A 20,041-nucleotide genomic window follows, 5' to 3' on the forward strand; every position below is an offset into this window, starting at 1 on the left:
CAAATTAGACCACCAAAAGCGAATTAATTACAAAAGAGAAATGATTTTCTTGTAATTAATATTCGAACTAATATGACATTGAGAAGGAGGCTAGACAAAACATCCTAAAATGAGGAAAATAGGGCCAAAAAAAATGCCTTTCTCTATATCAGAATTTAGCCAAGGGAAATTACCTCAGCATATCTACAACCGCTACGGCAGAGATATTGCACGAGCAAATTACATCAAAACCTTTTGCGTATAAAACGATAATATGCCGTTCCCAGAATTCAGATGGCCAATTCTCCAGTTGCTGCACCAATGGTAAATCTTGTTTCTTGAAACTGTTTTATTCCTTCAATCGTTTACTGGGAATAGAATTCGGCATTCTGAAATTGACAACTAAGAAAACTCTAAGCATAGACACCTATTATATGAAATACTCGCTCCAAAAGCTCAAGGTATAAAAAGTCATCAAATTTAAATATAGACCCTAAAAAAATAACGAAGAGCAGTGATAAAGAAATTATATAAATGGAGGAGGAAAATAACCAGGAACATTGAGAGGCAAAGCGTAACATAAATAGAAGAGTTAAGGACGAAAAATTCAAGCTTTCACACTCCTAGAAGAAATCCTATTTAAAGTTACCTCCTCGGGGAGCTGACACGCTTGTCCATTTGCTGATTAATGGCATTAGGGGTACTTGACCTAGTCTCAGCATCCAAAGCCTGAAAATCACAGAGAATTGATACAAATAATTAAATCTTCATGACAAGTTAGGCAATTCACAGATCACCTAGTAAATCAACTTTTACTCCTAGGTAGAATTATACAGCATACCATATAATAAAAATTCCTGAAAACAACCTAGTTTAAGTAATATCCTGCAGTACCAATTATTTGAGTCTGTAAAAATTCCATGTATCGGCCATTAGACTGCTGTTATGAAAATAATTAAACCAACCACATAAACTCGAGGAAAAAGTAATTGATTCCTTCTTGTATTCCCAAATGAATTGGAAAGCAACAACATATTTTAGAAGCATGCAATACCAATATGGCTAAAAAATGATAACAAGGGAGTACTTGGATAATGGGTAGATACCAGGGACTGACTACCAAGCCATTACCTTATAAGCAGGAATTTAAGAAGCCTGTCTAAGACAGCAGTAGCAGACGTGAAGCCAGTTCACTCCCCATTCAGTGATTTTAGCCTTCACATTGATGCTACACAATTCCATAAACAACGTGATTTCTCAATACAACCACTTTCATCTGGAATTTCTAGTCCACATACCCCTTATCCAAGCATCACCTATTTCCTTAAACAAAACAAGTCAAATCAACTACCAAAAACATAAAAATTCCTCACCTCAGAAGCATTTTCTCTAGGCACTCCATCTTCTGGTTGCAGTTCACTGGATTCCAGATTGACCACATCCCACAAGAAACCATTGTCACGTCCAAGAGAAAGCTTGTCAAAATCTTTATCCACAGCTCTACATTGTGGCTCCACATGTGCCACATACTTCTCTGTAATTCCATACGCCAAAAGACACATTCAATAGTTTAATATAGTTCCAATAAAGACAAAAGTCAAAAAGTTAGTTACATTTATAACAATGAGATAAACAATCTTTGTTAATCAACCATCATGCGCATAGCCATCATTCACCAGTAGCATGCAGAGAAGCATTTCCTCAAGCCCAGTCAGTAAAGTACAAAAGAATATTTACCCCTTGAGCCATGCTTGCTGATAATTTCTACAGTAACATACACTAGAAAAAACACCGGGTTTACTAGATGTGTGATCGTGTCAAATCATGGAGCCAAGATTAAGGGTGCAAATAAGTAACTGAAAGATACCAGCAGATATTCTTCAATTTGAACTCACTCCAATGTGTTTTGCGTAATTCAATAGGTACTATTTCACAAATCACCAAAATAAAGAATCTCAGAACTGTTCTACATGCATGCATAGTGCTGGTAGGGCATATTCAGATGCTTGTCATCAAGCAACAAGTAAATGTATCTCTATAACCAAAATGAAGAAAGAAAATTCTCCACCTATTCCCTGAACATGACCAATAACGTCACACCAAATGCAGCAATAATATCTTACCTATCAATCTGTATTATATTATTGACTGACTATTTATATCCACACGTTCCAAGAATTTTCTCTTCATTACAAGAGAACAAAAGCTATAAAAACAATATAATCAGAACACGATTTTGGAATTGGCTCGAACATTCAGTGTTTACCTGCTAAGCTGCGAAGAGCATTCTCTGCAGCTTGTTGTTGAGCATCTTTCCTTGTCCTAGCCATACCAACACCTATTTTCTCGCCAGTGAATAGTACCTAAACCCAGGCACAAGACAAATTTACAGCACAGGTTATGAATCAATTAAAACTGAGAAGACTTATTTCAGATCCAAGAGTAACAAAAATTCAAGTGTTTATTTAAAACCACTAATCAACTAATGCATATAATACAACTCATACTACATAAACAAAGAGTAATGCAATCATATAAAAAAAATGTAAAATAAGACATGCATAAAGAGGCATATAATAACAATAATAATAATAATAAAATATATCAAGAAAAAACTTTCACTGACCTCCACTGAAAACTGCAAGTCTTTGCTGGTGCTTAAAATAGTCTTAAATTCAACCTGTAAAGGAAAAATAAGAAAATGCATTTCAAGAAAAACAGACAAAAAGATTATCAGTTAGGTGCAAAAGCCATGCATACCTTAGAGTTACATCGCCTCCCAATTTCTTGCAGCACTTGGATAGATAGAGAGGGTAAGAAGTTCACTTTTCCAGCTTCATTTTGAAAATCTTTGCTGTTAGAAGTGGCATGATTCTGAGATATCCCATCCTCTGCAAAAAATTTAGGTCAATAATACAACACAAAACAGCAATTACAATAGGCAGCAATGAAAATAAAATGCTAATGAGACCATAGAAACAAGTTTGTTACTAGTATCTGGGATTTTTCCAGCCCTACAAACTTGGAGATATGGTTGGATAACAAGGCCAACATTAGAATCTACCAAATGATATGAACTTAAGAAGGAAAAAAGAAAGAAAACGGAAAAAGAAAACAACTAACAACAACAATAGCCTTTTCCCACTAGGCAAAAGGAAAAAAACACCCCCAAAGAAAAAATGCATTCATGCACAACTTCAGCTCTCTCCAATCCAAAGTGTATAAAATGTTATTGTTGAGACAGAAAGGCATTTGGTGTGTGGGTGTGAGCTGGGGAGGAGATTGCTAACATTCATCCACTTTTAGAAGGAACACATTAACACTTCTATTAATATAACTTCTTTATGGGAGAAAACCCCGTTATCCTAAGATCTTCACCGGGCGGCAAGGGAAATGGTGGACAGAGAAGAATCTTTGAGACAGCTCAATAATAATTTAAAGAAAGCACAGGGACAAATGAAGAAGAATGCAAATATGCATATAAGGGATTTAACTCATGTTGAAGGAAACTGGGTGTTTGTCGAGCTATGACCCATTAGGCAACAAACATTAGCAAGAAGGATTAACCAGAAGTTAGCCACTCAGAACTTTGGCCTGTCCAATGTCATAACTTAAGAAATCAGTGGGAAACAAGTTGGCCCAAGAAACCTTACCCTCAGATAAGGATGTTAAATTAGAGGAGCAACCGGGGTAAGTTTTAGCCAAAAGAAACTGGGCACTACTAGGAAAAATGAGTGTTCCCTGTGAAGTCAATTTCCTAATTTAATTATTGAAGCAAGGAAGTGAGTCATAAAGAAGGAACGTTTGGCCTCTGGCTTGGGCCCTAAGCTCTGAAAGCAATGGAATATTTTCTCTGTTTTATCCGTGTCTTTTTTGGTTGTTTAGGGATATTTCACTGTTAATTTGCAACATCTTTCTGCAATACAGTTAAGCGCATTTATTAACAGTTGGTTTTCCTTTTGAGTTCGTCAAAGAATTAAAACAGAGTAGACTAAGTTAACACAAAAAAAGGCATGAAGGATGTTGCTCCTGGACCATTCACAGGAGGCAGAAGAGAAAATAGAAAGTGGGGACATCCAAAAGGTGAAATACAATGCATTCACAGGTTAATTTTTTGAACATGCACAAGATACGTGCTACTAAAATATACAATGCTACTTCTGATTTACGACTAGATCTTTCAAACAATACATCAAAACTATATTAATACCAATAGAAAAACCCATTAAGTAATCATCAAAAATATTTATAGTAGCCAAACAAATACAAACTGGCTATTATTCCATTTACACACAGTTCATCATACTTAATAAGAGTGTCAAATAAGATTCAAAGGCTTTAAATCAGAATATGTCAAGAAAATAAATATTACCCGATGATAGCTGAGACTTAGATGGAGCAATATGCCTCTGCAAATCAGAAACAGAAGTTGCCTGCATATAAGCAATATTTTCAACACAGGAAATTTTACAGTGCTCCAAAACAACACTTCAAACATTGTCAAAAATGGGAAGCAACAAAATGCTCATTGGCAAACCTCTTCAGTCTTTACTTGTGATGCTTGTGGGGGTAAAACATTGGGAGATGAACCTATGACACTATGAGAAAATGGTTTCTGTTGAGCCTGATGCTTATCAAACTTTATTACATTAGATTCTTTAAAAGATGCAGAAGGCCAACTATTTGTCTGAGTTCTGCTGGCAATATCATCTTCTACCAACCCACCTCCAAATGGCTGAATTAAAGATGGTGATGTTTGATTAGGTGGCCTTGATATCAGAGGAGGTTCAGCTGAAATTTGACCTCTTATATCTGGACCATGCCTCATGCCTAAAAGTCCTTTTCTCATGTCATAATCACGATCAACAGAGTTGCCGTCATGCTTGACAGGAGGTCCAAGCAAACCAGGTTCTGAGACAAGGTTGGGAAAAATACCATGAAAAAAAAGCATATATTTTCAAAACTAGAATATAGAAACCCTAAAATAGCATAATCTGTTCCATACTCTGAGAAGGAATCAATGTTCTTGAAGATGCAGGGCCAGTGACATTTGAAATAATACCAGCAGTTGGCTGAGAGGTTTCATGTCTGAATTCAACACTGTTTGTCATGGGTCGGGTGACTAAATCAACCGAAAATTTATCATCCTGAAAAGAAAAAACGCAAAATATATATATATATATATATATATATATATATATATATATATATTAAAGAAAGATAATTATTGTAGTGTCTACAAATGTTTCATGCACAAACATGGCCAAAACATATCACAGAGACAACATGAAAGCCACTACCAAGATTTACTAGAAAGTTTAAAAATACATTGCTACAACAAGACCAGAAATAACACGTTGAAAACCAAGGAAACTTACAGGTTGGCTTAACCTTCGTTCCACTTCTGCACCATTGATTCCTTCACTGATGGGGGCATTAGCATTACCATTCGGTACATCCTGTCATCCGGTGAACATGGTGATATTAGAGCAACAGATAAACAAGCATCTACAACAGCAAAATAATAGCACCTCATCACAGATGGCTAATTATGATCAATAAATTATGAAGCACACATCTTCCAATCTATTACCTCAGACATCAAGTAGTTGCTGACATCTGGAGGGAGAGGTAAAAGTCCAATATCATCTTCAAAGAAGATTTCAGCAATTCTTTGTAATAAACTCTCATCAAACTCTCTGAGAACATGGCAAATTAATTATAACCATAGTGGGAAGAATATTTGCACCAATAAAACACTTGGTCATATAACTTACTTGAAAAAACAACCTCTGACATTGCATGCAACATTTCTTGCTACACATAGGACTGGGACAGCATTGGCCGTCTAATAAAGAAAAGAATATATTAGTGTCTCTATCATGAATATTTAGAAAAAAAAATTAAAAAATGCAGTAATATACATAAACCCACACCTCTGCTTGAGGAGCATAATAAGGAGTAAAGGCAGGCACAACATGAACCCTAGGCTGGTCCTTGTCTTCCCAAACCTTTGACCGATCATCAATCACCATTGCCATTTTGGGATGGCACACACCATCTTGGAAAACATTTAGTAAGGATTTTCGGGAGCCTGAAAATTATTCCATAAAGAAATGAATAACAGCAAGAAGAAATTACCACTATAAAAAGCAATAAGACATAATAAAGCAAATTAGCTTCAAAAAAAACTTGTTCACTTCATATTTGTTAGATAACCAACAAGACCTCATAGAAAAAATTAGTTTTTAAAAGGTAGATAAGATTTCAAATTAAGTTTCATTTCAAAATTGTGCAGAAAACTGTATTGTGTTAAAGGTGATTCAGAGAAGGTTCAAATAGTTAGGAAATAATAGGAATAATACCTGATTTGACACAAATCACACGATTAAGGACTTGCTTTGAACCTATAAGATGTGCCCCGGGGTCAAGAAGCCTCCATATTTCCAAAGCATAATCCCTTTCAGCCATAGTACAAACATATACTTCAAACCTCTTGCGTCCTTTAGCAGTTAAATAGCTTCTTAAATCCTCCCAAGCAGGTCGTAATCTCACTAATACACTAGTATCACGAATCTATGAGAAAAAACAAGCAGTAAGACGCAAAATCTCTGCATATCAAAAGGCTTCCAAACATTTAGGTGTAATTAATAACCACATTTCATGCCAAGAAATTCATAAAAAAATGACAAGTTTTACACAGTATTTGTGCATTATCTAGAGACAGGGAACAAAGATGAATAAGAATGCTAAACTACAACAAAACTAAACATAATTAATCCATTAAGAAAACCAAAAGGCTGCCCAAGTAAATTGATAGCATATACATTCATAAACAAGGGCAAGCACATGCAGTAATCAGTAGCCACCAGGCAATTTAATCAATAATAGGTGCCCCCTTGCCAATCAGCAATATTATTTAACTTACATGTTTTCACAACTGAAAGATAATTTGAAGGTATATGAAGCTGATTGCATTTATACAGGCAAAAAATACACACAAGCAAAAGCTGAAAATGTAAACAAGAGAGAATCACACAAGATATTAAAATGTAAAAACTCTTAAATGGCCAATGAACCAAAATACAGGATGATAGAAAGCAGAATATATCACATATCAGTAAAACACAAAATAATGTCATTCTCTGTCTCTCTCTTATGTTTGTAATAACACATTCCTAATTCAGTCAAAAATTACCGAGTAAAACTCTACTCTTCTAATCCAAATCTCTGAAAAGTAAATCCCTATATCTGAGTAAATGCAAGAATGAAGTGAATAGACAAACCAGTTTAAAACCTATGTTTCTCCAAGCCAAAGGTGTGTGTTTTACCCATATATACCCATTCAGTTTGATTGTAAACTCACTCCACGCACAAAAGTGTTATTGTGTGATCCATAAACGAGTACAAGAGGGGTTTGCAAACAACTATTCCAGAAGATTTACTACTCTCCCCAGCTTCACTTTTTTTTAGAAAAAAAGGTTAGAAAATGCAGTTGCATCATGCTCCGATGCAGCCCAATGCAACCCACAATGAAGGCCTACTGTAGCTACAGCAGTCCTTACAGCCACATGCAATCCATTTCACCACTTCAATCACATCCAACAATTTTCATAAATCAGGCACATCACCACATTAAGATCGCTCTCAGCAAATTTCACAGTTTCAATCCCATCTAACAATTTTCATAAATCAGGCAAACCACACACTACGCTCACTCTAAGCAAATTTCACCTATTCCCAAAACCCCCAAACTTCACCTATCATCAAATTTCACCAATTCCCAAAACCCCAAACTTAAACCCTAAAATCCATATCGAGCAATCTCAGCCCACCACTCACACTCCCTCAAAAAACCCCAAAACCCAAACACCACAAAAACTAACCAATAACCCAAATCAAACACAAACACAACAGAAATTTTCCACTTGACAGACGACAGTCAACACTTAATACTCAATCAACAATAACCACAAACCTCAGGATTAATCCTCGTGAGGACAATATTCCTCTCCTGCAACCGGACAACTGGCCGAACCAGTTTCTCGTGGCTACCGGACAGCGGTGGTGCCTCCTCCATCTGAACCTTATACACCTTCCCGTTATCAACAACAGTGTCACTCTCCGCGTACTGCTTCAGCAACAACCGGTCCTCGAGGTACCTCTTAAGCTCCGAGGACATCCCCTGGACCCGCAACGGATCGGTCTCGCGCAAAAGCCACCCCCTCAGGGCCTCAATCCTATCCTCGAACGACTTCATCGTGTTCGCCACGATGAGCGTCTCGTCCAAATCGAACACAATCGCGAGACACCTCAGGTTCAGCATCGCCAAGCACGCGTCGTAGAGCCCCAACGGCACCGCGAAGCACCAGAAGCACGGGAACTTCTTCCTCTTGCTCGGCATCGAGACGAGGTGAATCTCCTCGTCGTTCACCACCACCACCGCCGTCTAAAACACACCGTTTTTATCAGAAAACACTAAAAGTACATAAATATATTCAATTCGTTTGTTTATTCGTTAATTAATTAATAATTAGTTTGTAATTTGTTGATAATAACCTTCATTTCGTAGAAGCAACTGGCGTGGATGGCGATTAGTTCCTTTTGCTCGGTGGCGACTGAGGAATCGAGCTTGCAGCGGACGTTGAATGCGGCAACGGTTTGGAGGATCGAGAGCGGAGGGCAGCGCTCGCTCTTCGCGCTGAAGTGGTGGATGCGAATCTCGTTGTTCGGGAAGCGGAAGCTATTGTGAAACGGCGTCGTTGTCGACGACGACGACAGAGGAATCACGTCGAGTTCGCCAACGTGCTTGTCGCCGTCGTAAACCTCGTGCTTGAACCCTAAACGACTCATATCTTTATCTCCCTCGCGCGCGAAATGCTTTTGAGAAGCCGAAACGACGACGGTGGCGGAGACAAAACGCAGCGCAGCGCAGTGAGAGAGAATTCTCAGGAAATGAGATTGAGAGGTTCGCGCAGATTTGTGAATGTCGTTTTGTTTTTTCGTTGTTTGGTTCTTCTTCGCATCATCATCGCACACTCTCACAGAGTCACACACACTCTCTTTCTCTGTCTACTAGTCTCTGAAAGAGAAACTCGGAGCATTCTCTCTCTCTCTCTCTGTCTGTCTTTCTCTATCTGGCTTTTCTCTCTCTTGTTTCTCTCTCTAGCGTGCTATTTTCAAACCATTACAGCGCTTGGGTATTTATAGGCAGAGAGAGGGGGGGGGTTCGTTGAACAGGGGGACGTGGATGTTGTTGTGTAACTGATGTGCCCCGATGGGCTTGCCCTGATTAGGAATGAAATCCTAGATACTCGTCTTGTGTTAGTGTTTAAGAATAATACCTTAGCTCGATCTCATATTTACAAGCATAATAATTTTAATTCTCATTTTTCATATTTATATACTTATATTTGTAGTTACAATTCACACTTTTCTTTTATATATATATATATAAAAGATTAATAATAAAAAATCAATAAAAATTAATTAAAGTCATAAATAAATAAAAAAGATAATCTTCCAACATAATTAAAATTAATATCCTAATTATTTAACAAAAATTATAATTAAAGGATTATGATTTTTTATTCTTTAATAATCATTTAACATAATAATTTAAAAATTTTCACGCTCTAGGGATATTGCTAGAGATTAAAATCTAAAAGTATTAATCACAAAAATATAATTATTTTTAAAAAATTATATATATATATATATATATATATATATATATATATATATATATATATCAGGATATATTGTTGGTATATATTGATTTGGCACCCAATCTTAATATTGTGGATAATCATTTCTGTTTGTAAATATTTTTATAAATAGACATAGGATTAAGCCTAGTGACATTAAGGTTACAACCTATAAGGTGGGACGAATGATGAGACACTTTGTGACACGTTGGAATAGCATCTACCGTTTACGCACGAAGTGGGTTGTGTTTTTGTTATACATCTTAGTTTTTCTTCTCATATTCAAAACTCCATTTTACATTTTTTTTTTAAAAATTCACAGTATTCTTTTTCTTAATTATGTTTTTAATTTCTTAAATTAGGAGTCTTTTCAAATAAAAATATATACCTTTTAATCTCTTGAATTCAAAAAATACTTTTTTAATTACCAAAATTTGAAAAGCTAAAAAAATAAATTTTTAATTTAAGAGACTAAAAAGTTATATTCCTTGGCTAAAAATATAATTTCTTTTCATTTTTATTTTCACCAAATATGTATACACTCAGTTAAAAAAGTAGAAACATAAATTTTATTCTCCTATTTTAACTATGAATGTGTGTGTTGGTAAGTAATAAATATTTATTCGTTTGTTAGAAAAAATAAGAAAAGATAAAGAAAAATATTAACAATATATTTTGAAGAGAAGTAACTAATAATATATTTTCTAACACATTCTTCTAAACATATTCTAAAATTCATTATAAATCATAAGTTTAAATAGGTTTTACTTTAATGAATCATAATTAATTTTATATTACCTTCATTTTATTAATATTTATAAAACTTAATTACCTAATTTATTAAAATTAAAAAATATTAATTTATTTTATAATAATAATTTTATCCTAAATTTATATCTTTTTTAAAACTATCATTAATGTTCTTATCTCTTTTTTAAATATTTATCAATATAATATATTTTTTCTTTTAATTATACATAATTTAGTCTAAAATAATAAATGAAAGAGATATTATAAATTGAATTTTATAAAACGAAACAAATATCATTATTAATTTGGATCTTATAAATAACAATGAAGATATAATTTTTAATAAATTTTAACTAATTATAAAATGTATGTTTAAATGAACCTGTCATGAGAATGTATTACTATTATCACTTCTGTAAATAACAAAAATTAATTTTCAATTTTGTAAACAATTAATTTAGGGTTTCAATTTTTACCTTTTGTAAATAATCAATTATTTATTAAAAATGTATGATGTTGTTAATTAACTCATGGACCAAGCGAGCTAACTTGTATAAGCTTACATTTAATGAGTTAGGTACTATCAAGTTCTAGCCTACCCATGTGACAGATTAAACGAACCAATTAATCAAGGCTCTTTTACCAAGTTCTACCCATGATTATACGAAAGAATTTCACCTCTCTACTCATGTAGGATCCACTACTACATCATGAAAATTATGTATCGATTTATGAGTTGCGACTGTAAATTCATGATGAATCCACGGAGGGAGTTTTGGGTCCACACTCAAGTAAAACGCGTACTACATCAATTGAGATGTGAAAAAAAAATGATATAAAAAAAGGGGAAAAATGCATTTAAACATCTATTAAAATGAATTTAAATTGGGTGTCAATAAATAAAATAAATTGATGTAATATTAATTAGTATGTGATTTTTATTTGAATTTAGTTTAACACTACTCATGATGAATCCACGGAGGGAGTTTTTTTTGTCCGCATTCAAATAAAACGCATACTACATTAATTGAGATGTGAAAAAATTAATATAATAGAGTACTATTTTATTTTTCACAATGAAATGCATTTAAACATCTATCAAAATGAACTTGAATAGGATTCCAAGAAATAAAATAAATTAATATAATATTAATTATACTCATAATTTTAATATATTTGAAAAATACTCTTTTTAATCTTCTTAAAAATAATTTTTATTTAAGATACTATTGTTCCATATAAAATATTCGGTCAGGACAAGTGGACATTTGACACATCCAAGCTGACCCCTTTGGCCAATGACCATGTATGGCTGAGTACTCCTCATTCGGCCATATATCCACATATTTCATGTAGGATGTCTCGAAACCCCTTGCTTATGATTATCCCGTGTGGTTATCGCCATCATTCATGATTATCACTAATAAAGTTCATAGACCTCAGGCCTAGTAAGATTAGTATAAAAAAGGGTGAATCCCTCAAGTAAAAGCATTGATTCATTCTCAAACACTCTATATACCATTAATAGTTCTAAGTTGAACCCTCACTTAAGCATCAAAGTGTTTTTTACAAGTACCCCCCTTGTCCTGCCGAGTACTCACACACCTAAGGCTTCAGCAAGAAACTACAAGTAGAAGACCCTTCAACACAGTAGAAGACTCTTTGGTAGAAGGACAGGTATCTGGTCCATTTGTGACAGGAACGTTTTGGCACCTACCGTGGGGTCGAGTAATGTATATCCCAACCCCAAGAATTTATGGCTATAACCATAACTGAAATGAACACAACAACAATGGAGCAACCGGCTAACAATCACAACGAAGACATTCATGTAGGAAATCAGACCAACTTGTCTTTAATAGTTAGAAGACTATGGACTTAGGTCTCTGAGATGCAAAAGCACCATGCCGAGGAAATTGTTGCCCTTCAGCGCGAGAATGCTCACCTTCGGGAGGCACAGGGGTTGTGACAACTTGAGACTAACTTATCGGAAGAAGGGGAGGTTGAATTAACTACAGTTGGCTTAACTAGGGCCACTAATTTGAGTATTTATTCGAACATGATTCCCCCGACCTTCAACACTTTGCAAGACAATTGTCGTATTTCAAGAACCATTTCGTCCTTAGCATCATGGAGGTGACTCTTCCTTCCAACTGGAAGAATTTAACTATTCAGAAATATGACGACACCACAAACCGAATAAGCACCTAGATGTGTACATTACCTAAGTGAGCATGTACACCATCGATGATGTGGTCCTTTACCATGTATTCCCGACATCACTGAATGGGCATGCCTTTCATTGGTTCGCATAACTACCCCTCAACTCAGTAGACTCGTTCAACACCCTGACTGCTCACTTTGGAACGCAGTTTGCCACTAGCCGACCTCACCACCTAACCTTTATGACCCTCGTCAACACAGGGCAGGAAAAGAAGGAACCATTGCGAACCTTCATGGAATATTTTTGGAAAATGACTTTAAATATCCGAAACTTGGACCCACCGATGGTCATGCACCACTTAATAACGGCGTTACGATCGAGACCCTTTGTCAACAACCTCTGTAAGAAACCGACATCTGACCTCGATGAGTTACGAATGAGAGCAGATAAGTATACGCAGATGGAAGAATTGGCCGAATATCGGGACCAATTCGGGTCGATGTCGTGTCAACCAAAAAAAGTAATGACAAACTCAACTTTAGCAAGGTCCGTGACGATGGAAGGAGGGATCAGCCGCCGAGAGAGTCACGTTTTACCCAATACATTCCTTTTACCGCTAGCCCGTATCATGGATCAAGCCTTATTTGTCAACATTTTTCCATTCCCAAGAAAGCCAACACCCTCAAAGGTCGATTACTCAAAACGTTGTTGGTATAATCGTAATCGTGGTCACTCAACGGAAGAGTGTGGTGCCTTGAAGGACAAGATAGAGGAGTTCATCAAGCTCGCCCACTTAAAGGAGTTCATTCACAAGCCACGGATGTACCAATCCGAGGGGAGGAATAAGGTCGAGTACAGTCGGGGGAAAGATCAAGAATGGGCAAGACGATTAGAAAGGCAGAAAAGCCAGAGTTGCTCCCGGGAGAAAGAAGAGAGACCCCTCAACCAACCAAGGTGGATCACCAACACCATAATTAGGGGTGGGGCCACTGCCTTCACACGAAAGAAACATCTCTTGCAGGTCCGATCCGTCAACATGATTTCCCGACACCAAGTACCTAACATGCCACCCATAACCTTCACTATAGATGACTTCAAGGCAATTGACCTAGTGTAGGACAACTTAATGGTTATTAGTGTTAAGATAGCCAACTGCATCATTAATAAAAACCCTGGTAGATCAAGGGAGCTCGGTCGAAATCTTGTTTTGGAAAACTTTCAAATAGATGAATATACTCGAATTGGAGACCCTCCTACATGATGACCTCCTTTTCGGTTTTGTTGGGGAATAGGTAAGGAAGAAGGGTTGCATCTAGTGCTACACCAAGTTCGAGAACGAGGGGCCGCTACAGAAAAGGATGAAGATACGATATGTAATAGTGGACATTTACACATCATGTAACATATTCCTCGCCTGTTCCTCACTTAATGCCCTCGGTATGATCGTTCTAACCCTTCACCTCACAAAGAAATTTTTGTCGAACGTCGAAACCATTGTAACCATGCACACCGACCAGAGGACAGCTAGAGAATGTTACATGGCCAACCTTAGGTTATGACCTCATACCAAGAAAGGAACCCTGGAAGCCATCCACTGTGTGGAAACTAGAACTGAGGTCAAAAAGGTAGAAAGACTTGAGCTTGACCCTAGAACTAGTGATGATAATTGAGTGGCCTCGGTTGAAGAGACAACCACTTTTCAGCTCGGGTCTAGGCAAGGACAAGTCACTTAGTTAGGGAACCAACTACCTAAGGATGATATTGGCCATATGCAGCGAGTCATCTAGGAACATATTGACTTGTTCGCGTGGTCCATGGCAGACATGCCCTGTATCGACCCAAGCTTTCATTGTTACAAGTTAGCCATATGTGAAGACGCCAAGGCAGTCACCCAAAGGAAGAGAAAGATAGGAGAAGAGAGGTATCGAGTAATGCGATAAGAAGTGACCAAGTTGACGGGCGTCGGGTTCATCAAAGAAATTGACTACTCACTTGGCTTTCCAACGTGATCATGGTCAAGAAGCCAAATGGGAAGTGGAGAATGTGCACAGATTACACAAATTTGAATCGAGTGTGCCCCAAGGATACTTACCCACTCTCGAACATCAATCGCTTAGTCAATAGGGTGGCCGAACACATGATGTTGAGTTTTCTGGATGCGTATTCCGATTACAATCAAATAAGGATAGACCCCAAGGATGAGGAGAAACTGACATTCATCACCAAGTTTTGTAACAAAGTCATCCCTTTCGGGCTAAAAAATATTGAAGCCACGTATAAGCACTTAATGGAAAAAGTTTTTCAGGGTCAGCTTGGATGAAACCTGGAAGTTTTTGTGGATGACATGGTGGTCAAGTCCAACGACTTAATTATAATTCAATTATAACTTTTATTAATTTTTCTAACTTAATTATAACTCAATTATCTTTATTGTTTTTTCTTAAATTATTTTATAACTTTATCAATATAATATTTAATAATTATTTTTATACAAGATAGTTAAAAAAAAAAGCTTAACATGTAATATATGAAATTAAAAAAAATAAAAACTTGAGTTTAACTCTTTTATATAATCAAGTGAGAGTGGTATCTTAAAAAGAGTGAGAGTATAGTACATATTTATATATGTCAGTGCACTATTTTTTCTCATAATATAATTAATTTTACTACTTTTTAAAATGAATTTAGTTCAAGATGATTGCACTTTGTACTCTTTCATCACCCATATATCAATCGTTTCACATTCTTGGGCTCAGCAACACACGCTCAGACATCCTCCCATAGTCCCATTACCCTTAAAGTATATATTTCATATTTTCCCAGAGTTAAATGGCCCAACAATGGAATCTCCAATAAACTCCTATGTATCAAGTCAAAAGCGATGATCACAAGCCTCTTCTCATCCCTAGACAAAACCAACCAATGAAGAGCCCATTCAACAACGACCCAGCTCTGTTACACCCTTTACCCCGACATACATATTTATATAATATCATACATGAAAATACAAAATTAATTAAAGAGATTTTATTCAATAAACATAAAAGAGTTCATGTGGATAAAAGGTTCACATCCACGTTAATCATCAAATTAAAAAGTTATCAAATAAGAGTATGAAAACATTTTCGACTCAACACAAGACCGCTCAAGTTTACAAAAGAACTCAAGTTAAGTAATATAATAAAATAAAGTAAAGTGACATACTTGGAACATCATGCAATTAAAACAAAAACTCATGCACCAATGTCACATCCTATTAGAGTATTGTGTCCTGATGTCCTTCAACACGAGGTTCCTTAAAGCAATCCACCTAGTCATCTGCTCTCATGAACACAAGGTTTGAGACCATCACAGGATCCAAACACAAACAACACATAGGGGAGTGAATTATCACATTCCTAAACAGGCAAAGATAAACGAAGACACATATAAATAGTATAAGTATAACAAGCTCAACTTAGCACAATTCGCGTCATTTTACCACTCATTACGTAACATCATTTGTCCCAAGGATTTAATCACAAAATTAAATTTCACACCTTCACATTAATCACGTGTTCAAAATAACACATCTTAAGCACAACACAACATCTCACACTTACACAATTCATTACACACCATAACGTAACAATTCACAATGATCATTACACAAACATTATGCAACAGATACACTAAGACTCAATCCTATATGCAATGTGAGACCATTCCAATGAAAAATCTCATCGGATGCCTAGGAGTACATGACAAAATAGACCATGTACTGGTAAGTCAAGTCATTTCACTAGGTAAAATCATAGGGAGACTAGCCAGCGTCACACTGTTTTGCGAGAATGCTCCAACTATGTGGGATCGGCACAAGCTTAAAGGAGCACTCAAACTAGGTGTATTTACCCCCAAGGCCTAGACTTTGAAGAGTCCGTCAGGCCCTCTTCCTCCTGATTCAAGTTCAACCTAGAAAATATTTTTGCATGCCGACTATATCTATGAACTATACAAAACACACAACTCCTCAATTGTTCTCAAAATAATTTTAACTCGTCGCACCTCAAAGTGATTAAACTCGTTGGATTCCCACAGTGGTTCTCATCACAATACTCATCTTGCATTAACTCGTCGCCTTTAAAGGGTCTTACAATCGTGTGATTTTACGGTTCATAGCTCATAACTCAATGCATACAACATCTCAATACACATGTATCTCACAATTCATCACATATTCAATTTATCACTTACACACAATCTCAATCACAATTTCATGACTCCAATATAACAATTTATCACGCTAATCTAGTAAATCTTGTCCAAAACACAAACGAATTATACAAAACTGCTTCTCACAACAAGGGGAGTAAAACCCCTCAAACAATTTCGCATAATCATATCAAAATCGAAGCAATCAAAATCGTAGGTTCAAAAATACAAAAAAACACGAAAAACATTCAATTGACCCGTCAAACTCAATAATCTCAATTATAATTGTTAAGGAAGAATTACAATACAGTAAACATTCCAAAATAAACTCCAATTTGATCCTTTAAAGATTTCTACACATGTTCATTTTAACCCTGATTGCGATAAACTCATCCCTTACCTCTAAGCGGGCTCACATGTGTAGTTCGACAATGATAACAGCCTCTCTAGCGGTTTCCTAAGATTATTCAAGCTTTTCCTCTAGTTTCTCTGCTAGGGTTTCCAAGCGTTAGAGAGAAGGAGAAGTGATTGGAGCCTCCATTTCATAGTCTCTGTGAGAGAGACATTTCTCTTATTATAGACATTATTTCACAAATACCAACGGTGAAGATGTGTGAAAATGAGTTTCAAACCTGGTGTTTAAATTTCATGATAATCCAATGGTTAAATAGTCAAAGATCTTAGTTTTACTAGAATAGTTTTGGATGCATGCGAAAAAAGAGAGCTTTGTGTGAGGGATATTTCTCTCACCATAAACATTATTTTGCAAATCCCAAAGGTGGTGATGTATGAAAATGAACTCTAAACCTGGTGTTCAAATTTCACGATGATCGAATAGTTAATGAGTTCAGGATCATAGTTTTACTATGACAGACTTGAATGTATGCGGGAAAAAGATAGAGTTTTGGGAGGGGAGAAGGAAAAACGAGTTTGAGAGGAAGAGAGATCGTAGAGACATATCATGGAATGTAAAAACTGATCTAATATGTTTCTATTTGTAACTAGGGTACTCTCAACCTATTATTAACTTTATTTTTTTTATTTTATTTTATAAAAAGAAACTCTATTTTACTCCCTATCAAGTGAATAAATAAAACATCCTTTTTATTTTCTAAGAACATATATTTATTTCATTTACCTTAGAACCATTATTTTAATTAATAAAAATATTTCTCCTTATTTATTTAATTACAGAAATCTTATTATTTTCCTAAAATTTTATTTATTTTTAATAATTTTTTTTAATTTATTTTACGAAAAACGATGTGTTACAAGCTCTCTCTGCATTGCCATGATCATCATACAAAACGTTAAAGTATTCTTCATTCTATGATCAAGTTTTGAAGGAGAAACATGTATTTCAAGAGGAAATATAGAAAACAATGAAATGAGAATAAACAAATAGTCATCTGTTGATGGGTTATAACCAAAACCAAATAAAAAATAATTGGTTAAACTTCCAAGTTTTGACGTTTGTGATTCTTATTCATTTATGGGCACCTATTGATGGATTCCATATGATGGTTTCTTTGTTGTCGATGTAGTATTGAAGTATAAACCCTCTCTATGTATGCCCAAGATCCAATATATCATGTTATCAATTTCAATAATTTTTTTTATTTTATTATTATATTTATTGTTTTATTAAATTATTAATTTGACAAGTCCTTGATTAAAATTTAGAGGCTTGTTATCATGTTAAAGATTATGATAATGAGAAACAAGTCCTTTATAATTTTAATCTAAATTATTCTTGATCATAGGATTATTGTGAATAGGACATCAATAATCCGGATAGATCAATATGCATGTGATTATCTTTATTAGATAAAGATCAATAAATCTCATTTTAAATTGCATATATAGATGATGTATATGTGAATATCATCATTGAATTGACTTAATTGAGAAATGGAAGCTTGCTTGAGAAGCTTTTATGGAGGCTGAATCTTTGAGTTTCAATGAGGTCCTTCAACGGTGATTTTCAGCCTTGGAGTTGCAGTGTAAGATAAAGGAGAAGAGGTGAGAGGAGGCGCCATCCACTAGGGAATAGCCATGGAAGAAGAAGTTTCACCACCAAGAGAGTGTCTTGGATAAGAAGCTTAGAGAGGAAGCTTCAATGGAGGAAGATAATGAGAGAGAGAGAAAAAAGTTGTGTGGGAATGAAGGAAAGATAAGGAGAGAAGTTGAACTTTGAAGAATATTACCTTGATATGTCAATAGAAAGTTCTCAAGAAGAGATATAATAGTTTCCTTTGACCTGAAATTATCATAGTAATTAACAAGTTGTTTTTTATATTTTAATTTCGAGCACCTAATGTCTTAGGACACTAGTCAGATGAATTTTGGATATGATTAAATGCTTAGAATTAATGATTAATCAAGAAGGAATCTATCAACTTAGTAATGAGTTTGAGCTCTATGATGGAATTAAGACCTTGGCTAGAGCAATTGAATGAAAAAGAAAAGAGTTTCTTAAGTCATTTATTGATTAAATGTGTTAATTTATTAGACCGACAATAATACTATACTATAGAGTTAACCTTGAGTTATAAATGATAGAAGAAAATATTACATTATTCTTCCATTGGTTCTTGAAGGTAAAAGATGTTATTTCATGCTATTAGGATGTTAGGAAGTATTGTTAAACGCCTACCATATTGGTTTAGTATTAAACTTATGAGGGTCACACACAAACGAGTGTTCCAATCTTTGTAAAATAAAATAATTCATTTGATAATTAAATTAGAGAATTTAATTTAATCAAATAAATATTTTAGTGAAATATTATTATATTTTTTGCAAGCACCAAGAATATAATTAATATAAAAAATGGAGTATTATTTTATAAATGGGGAAGTTGTTCATAAAATAAAAATAATATTTTATTGCTATCCAGCAGGATCATGTGATTAATTATTGTAATTAGTCATATAATTAATTGTAAATTATCTTTGTCTTATATCAATAAACTTCTTAAAACAAAAGATATGAAATAATTTTTATTTTTATAAAGATAAAGAGATATGAAATTATTTTAAATAAAATCTTTCGTTTTTTCTGTTAAAAAAAGACCGAAATCCATATCTCTTTAACATTATAAATAGAAACATCTACATGAGGCAAGACACAAACTAGAAAAGTTCAAACCTAGTTTTACCTGAAAAGTAGAAAGAGGATTTGCTCATTAGAGTTTTACTCATCAAAGAATGATTGATAATATGGAATGGTCTCGGTGTGAATATATACA

At 34.9% G+C, this 20,041-nt stretch overlaps 1 protein-coding gene across 3 annotated transcripts; it reads right to left on the bottom strand.

The window, feature by feature from the left end:
• Positions 1-27: 27 nt before the first annotated feature.
• Positions 28-9,151, bottom strand: LOC100811605 (RNA polymerase II C-terminal domain phosphatase-like 2). 3 transcript variants are annotated; one of them, XM_014770931.3, is made up of 16 exons: positions 8,539-9,151; positions 7,958-8,428; positions 6,345-6,555; positions 5,916-6,073; positions 5,757-5,827; positions 5,573-5,678; positions 5,358-5,438; positions 4,985-5,126; positions 4,517-4,890; positions 4,352-4,412; positions 2,740-2,870; positions 2,606-2,659; positions 2,246-2,342; positions 1,353-1,513; positions 629-708; positions 28-368 (listed from the first exon to the last, which is right to left on the bottom strand). In XM_014770931.3, exons 1-16 carry the CDS (start codon positions 8,830-8,832, stop codon positions 329-331), a joined length of 2,532 nt encoding a protein of 843 aa, XP_014626417.1. In that variant the 5' UTR covers positions 8,833-9,151; the 3' UTR covers positions 28-328. The 3 variants fall into 3 exon arrangements, 2 of the variants coding, with proteins under 2 accessions (XP_014626417.1, XP_014626418.1); XM_014770932.3 differs by having other exon boundaries at positions 28-381; XR_005889515.1 differs by lacking the exon at positions 28-368 and adding an exon at positions 1,111-1,207 and having other exon boundaries at positions 623-708.
• Between the last annotated feature and the right edge of the window lie 10,890 nt (positions 9,152-20,041).

Source organism: Glycine max, chromosome 18 (assembly GCF_000004515.6).
Source record: "Glycine max cultivar Williams 82 chromosome 18, Glycine_max_v4.0, whole genome shotgun sequence".
Taxonomy (NCBI): Eukaryota; Viridiplantae; Streptophyta; class Magnoliopsida; order Fabales; family Fabaceae; genus Glycine; species Glycine max.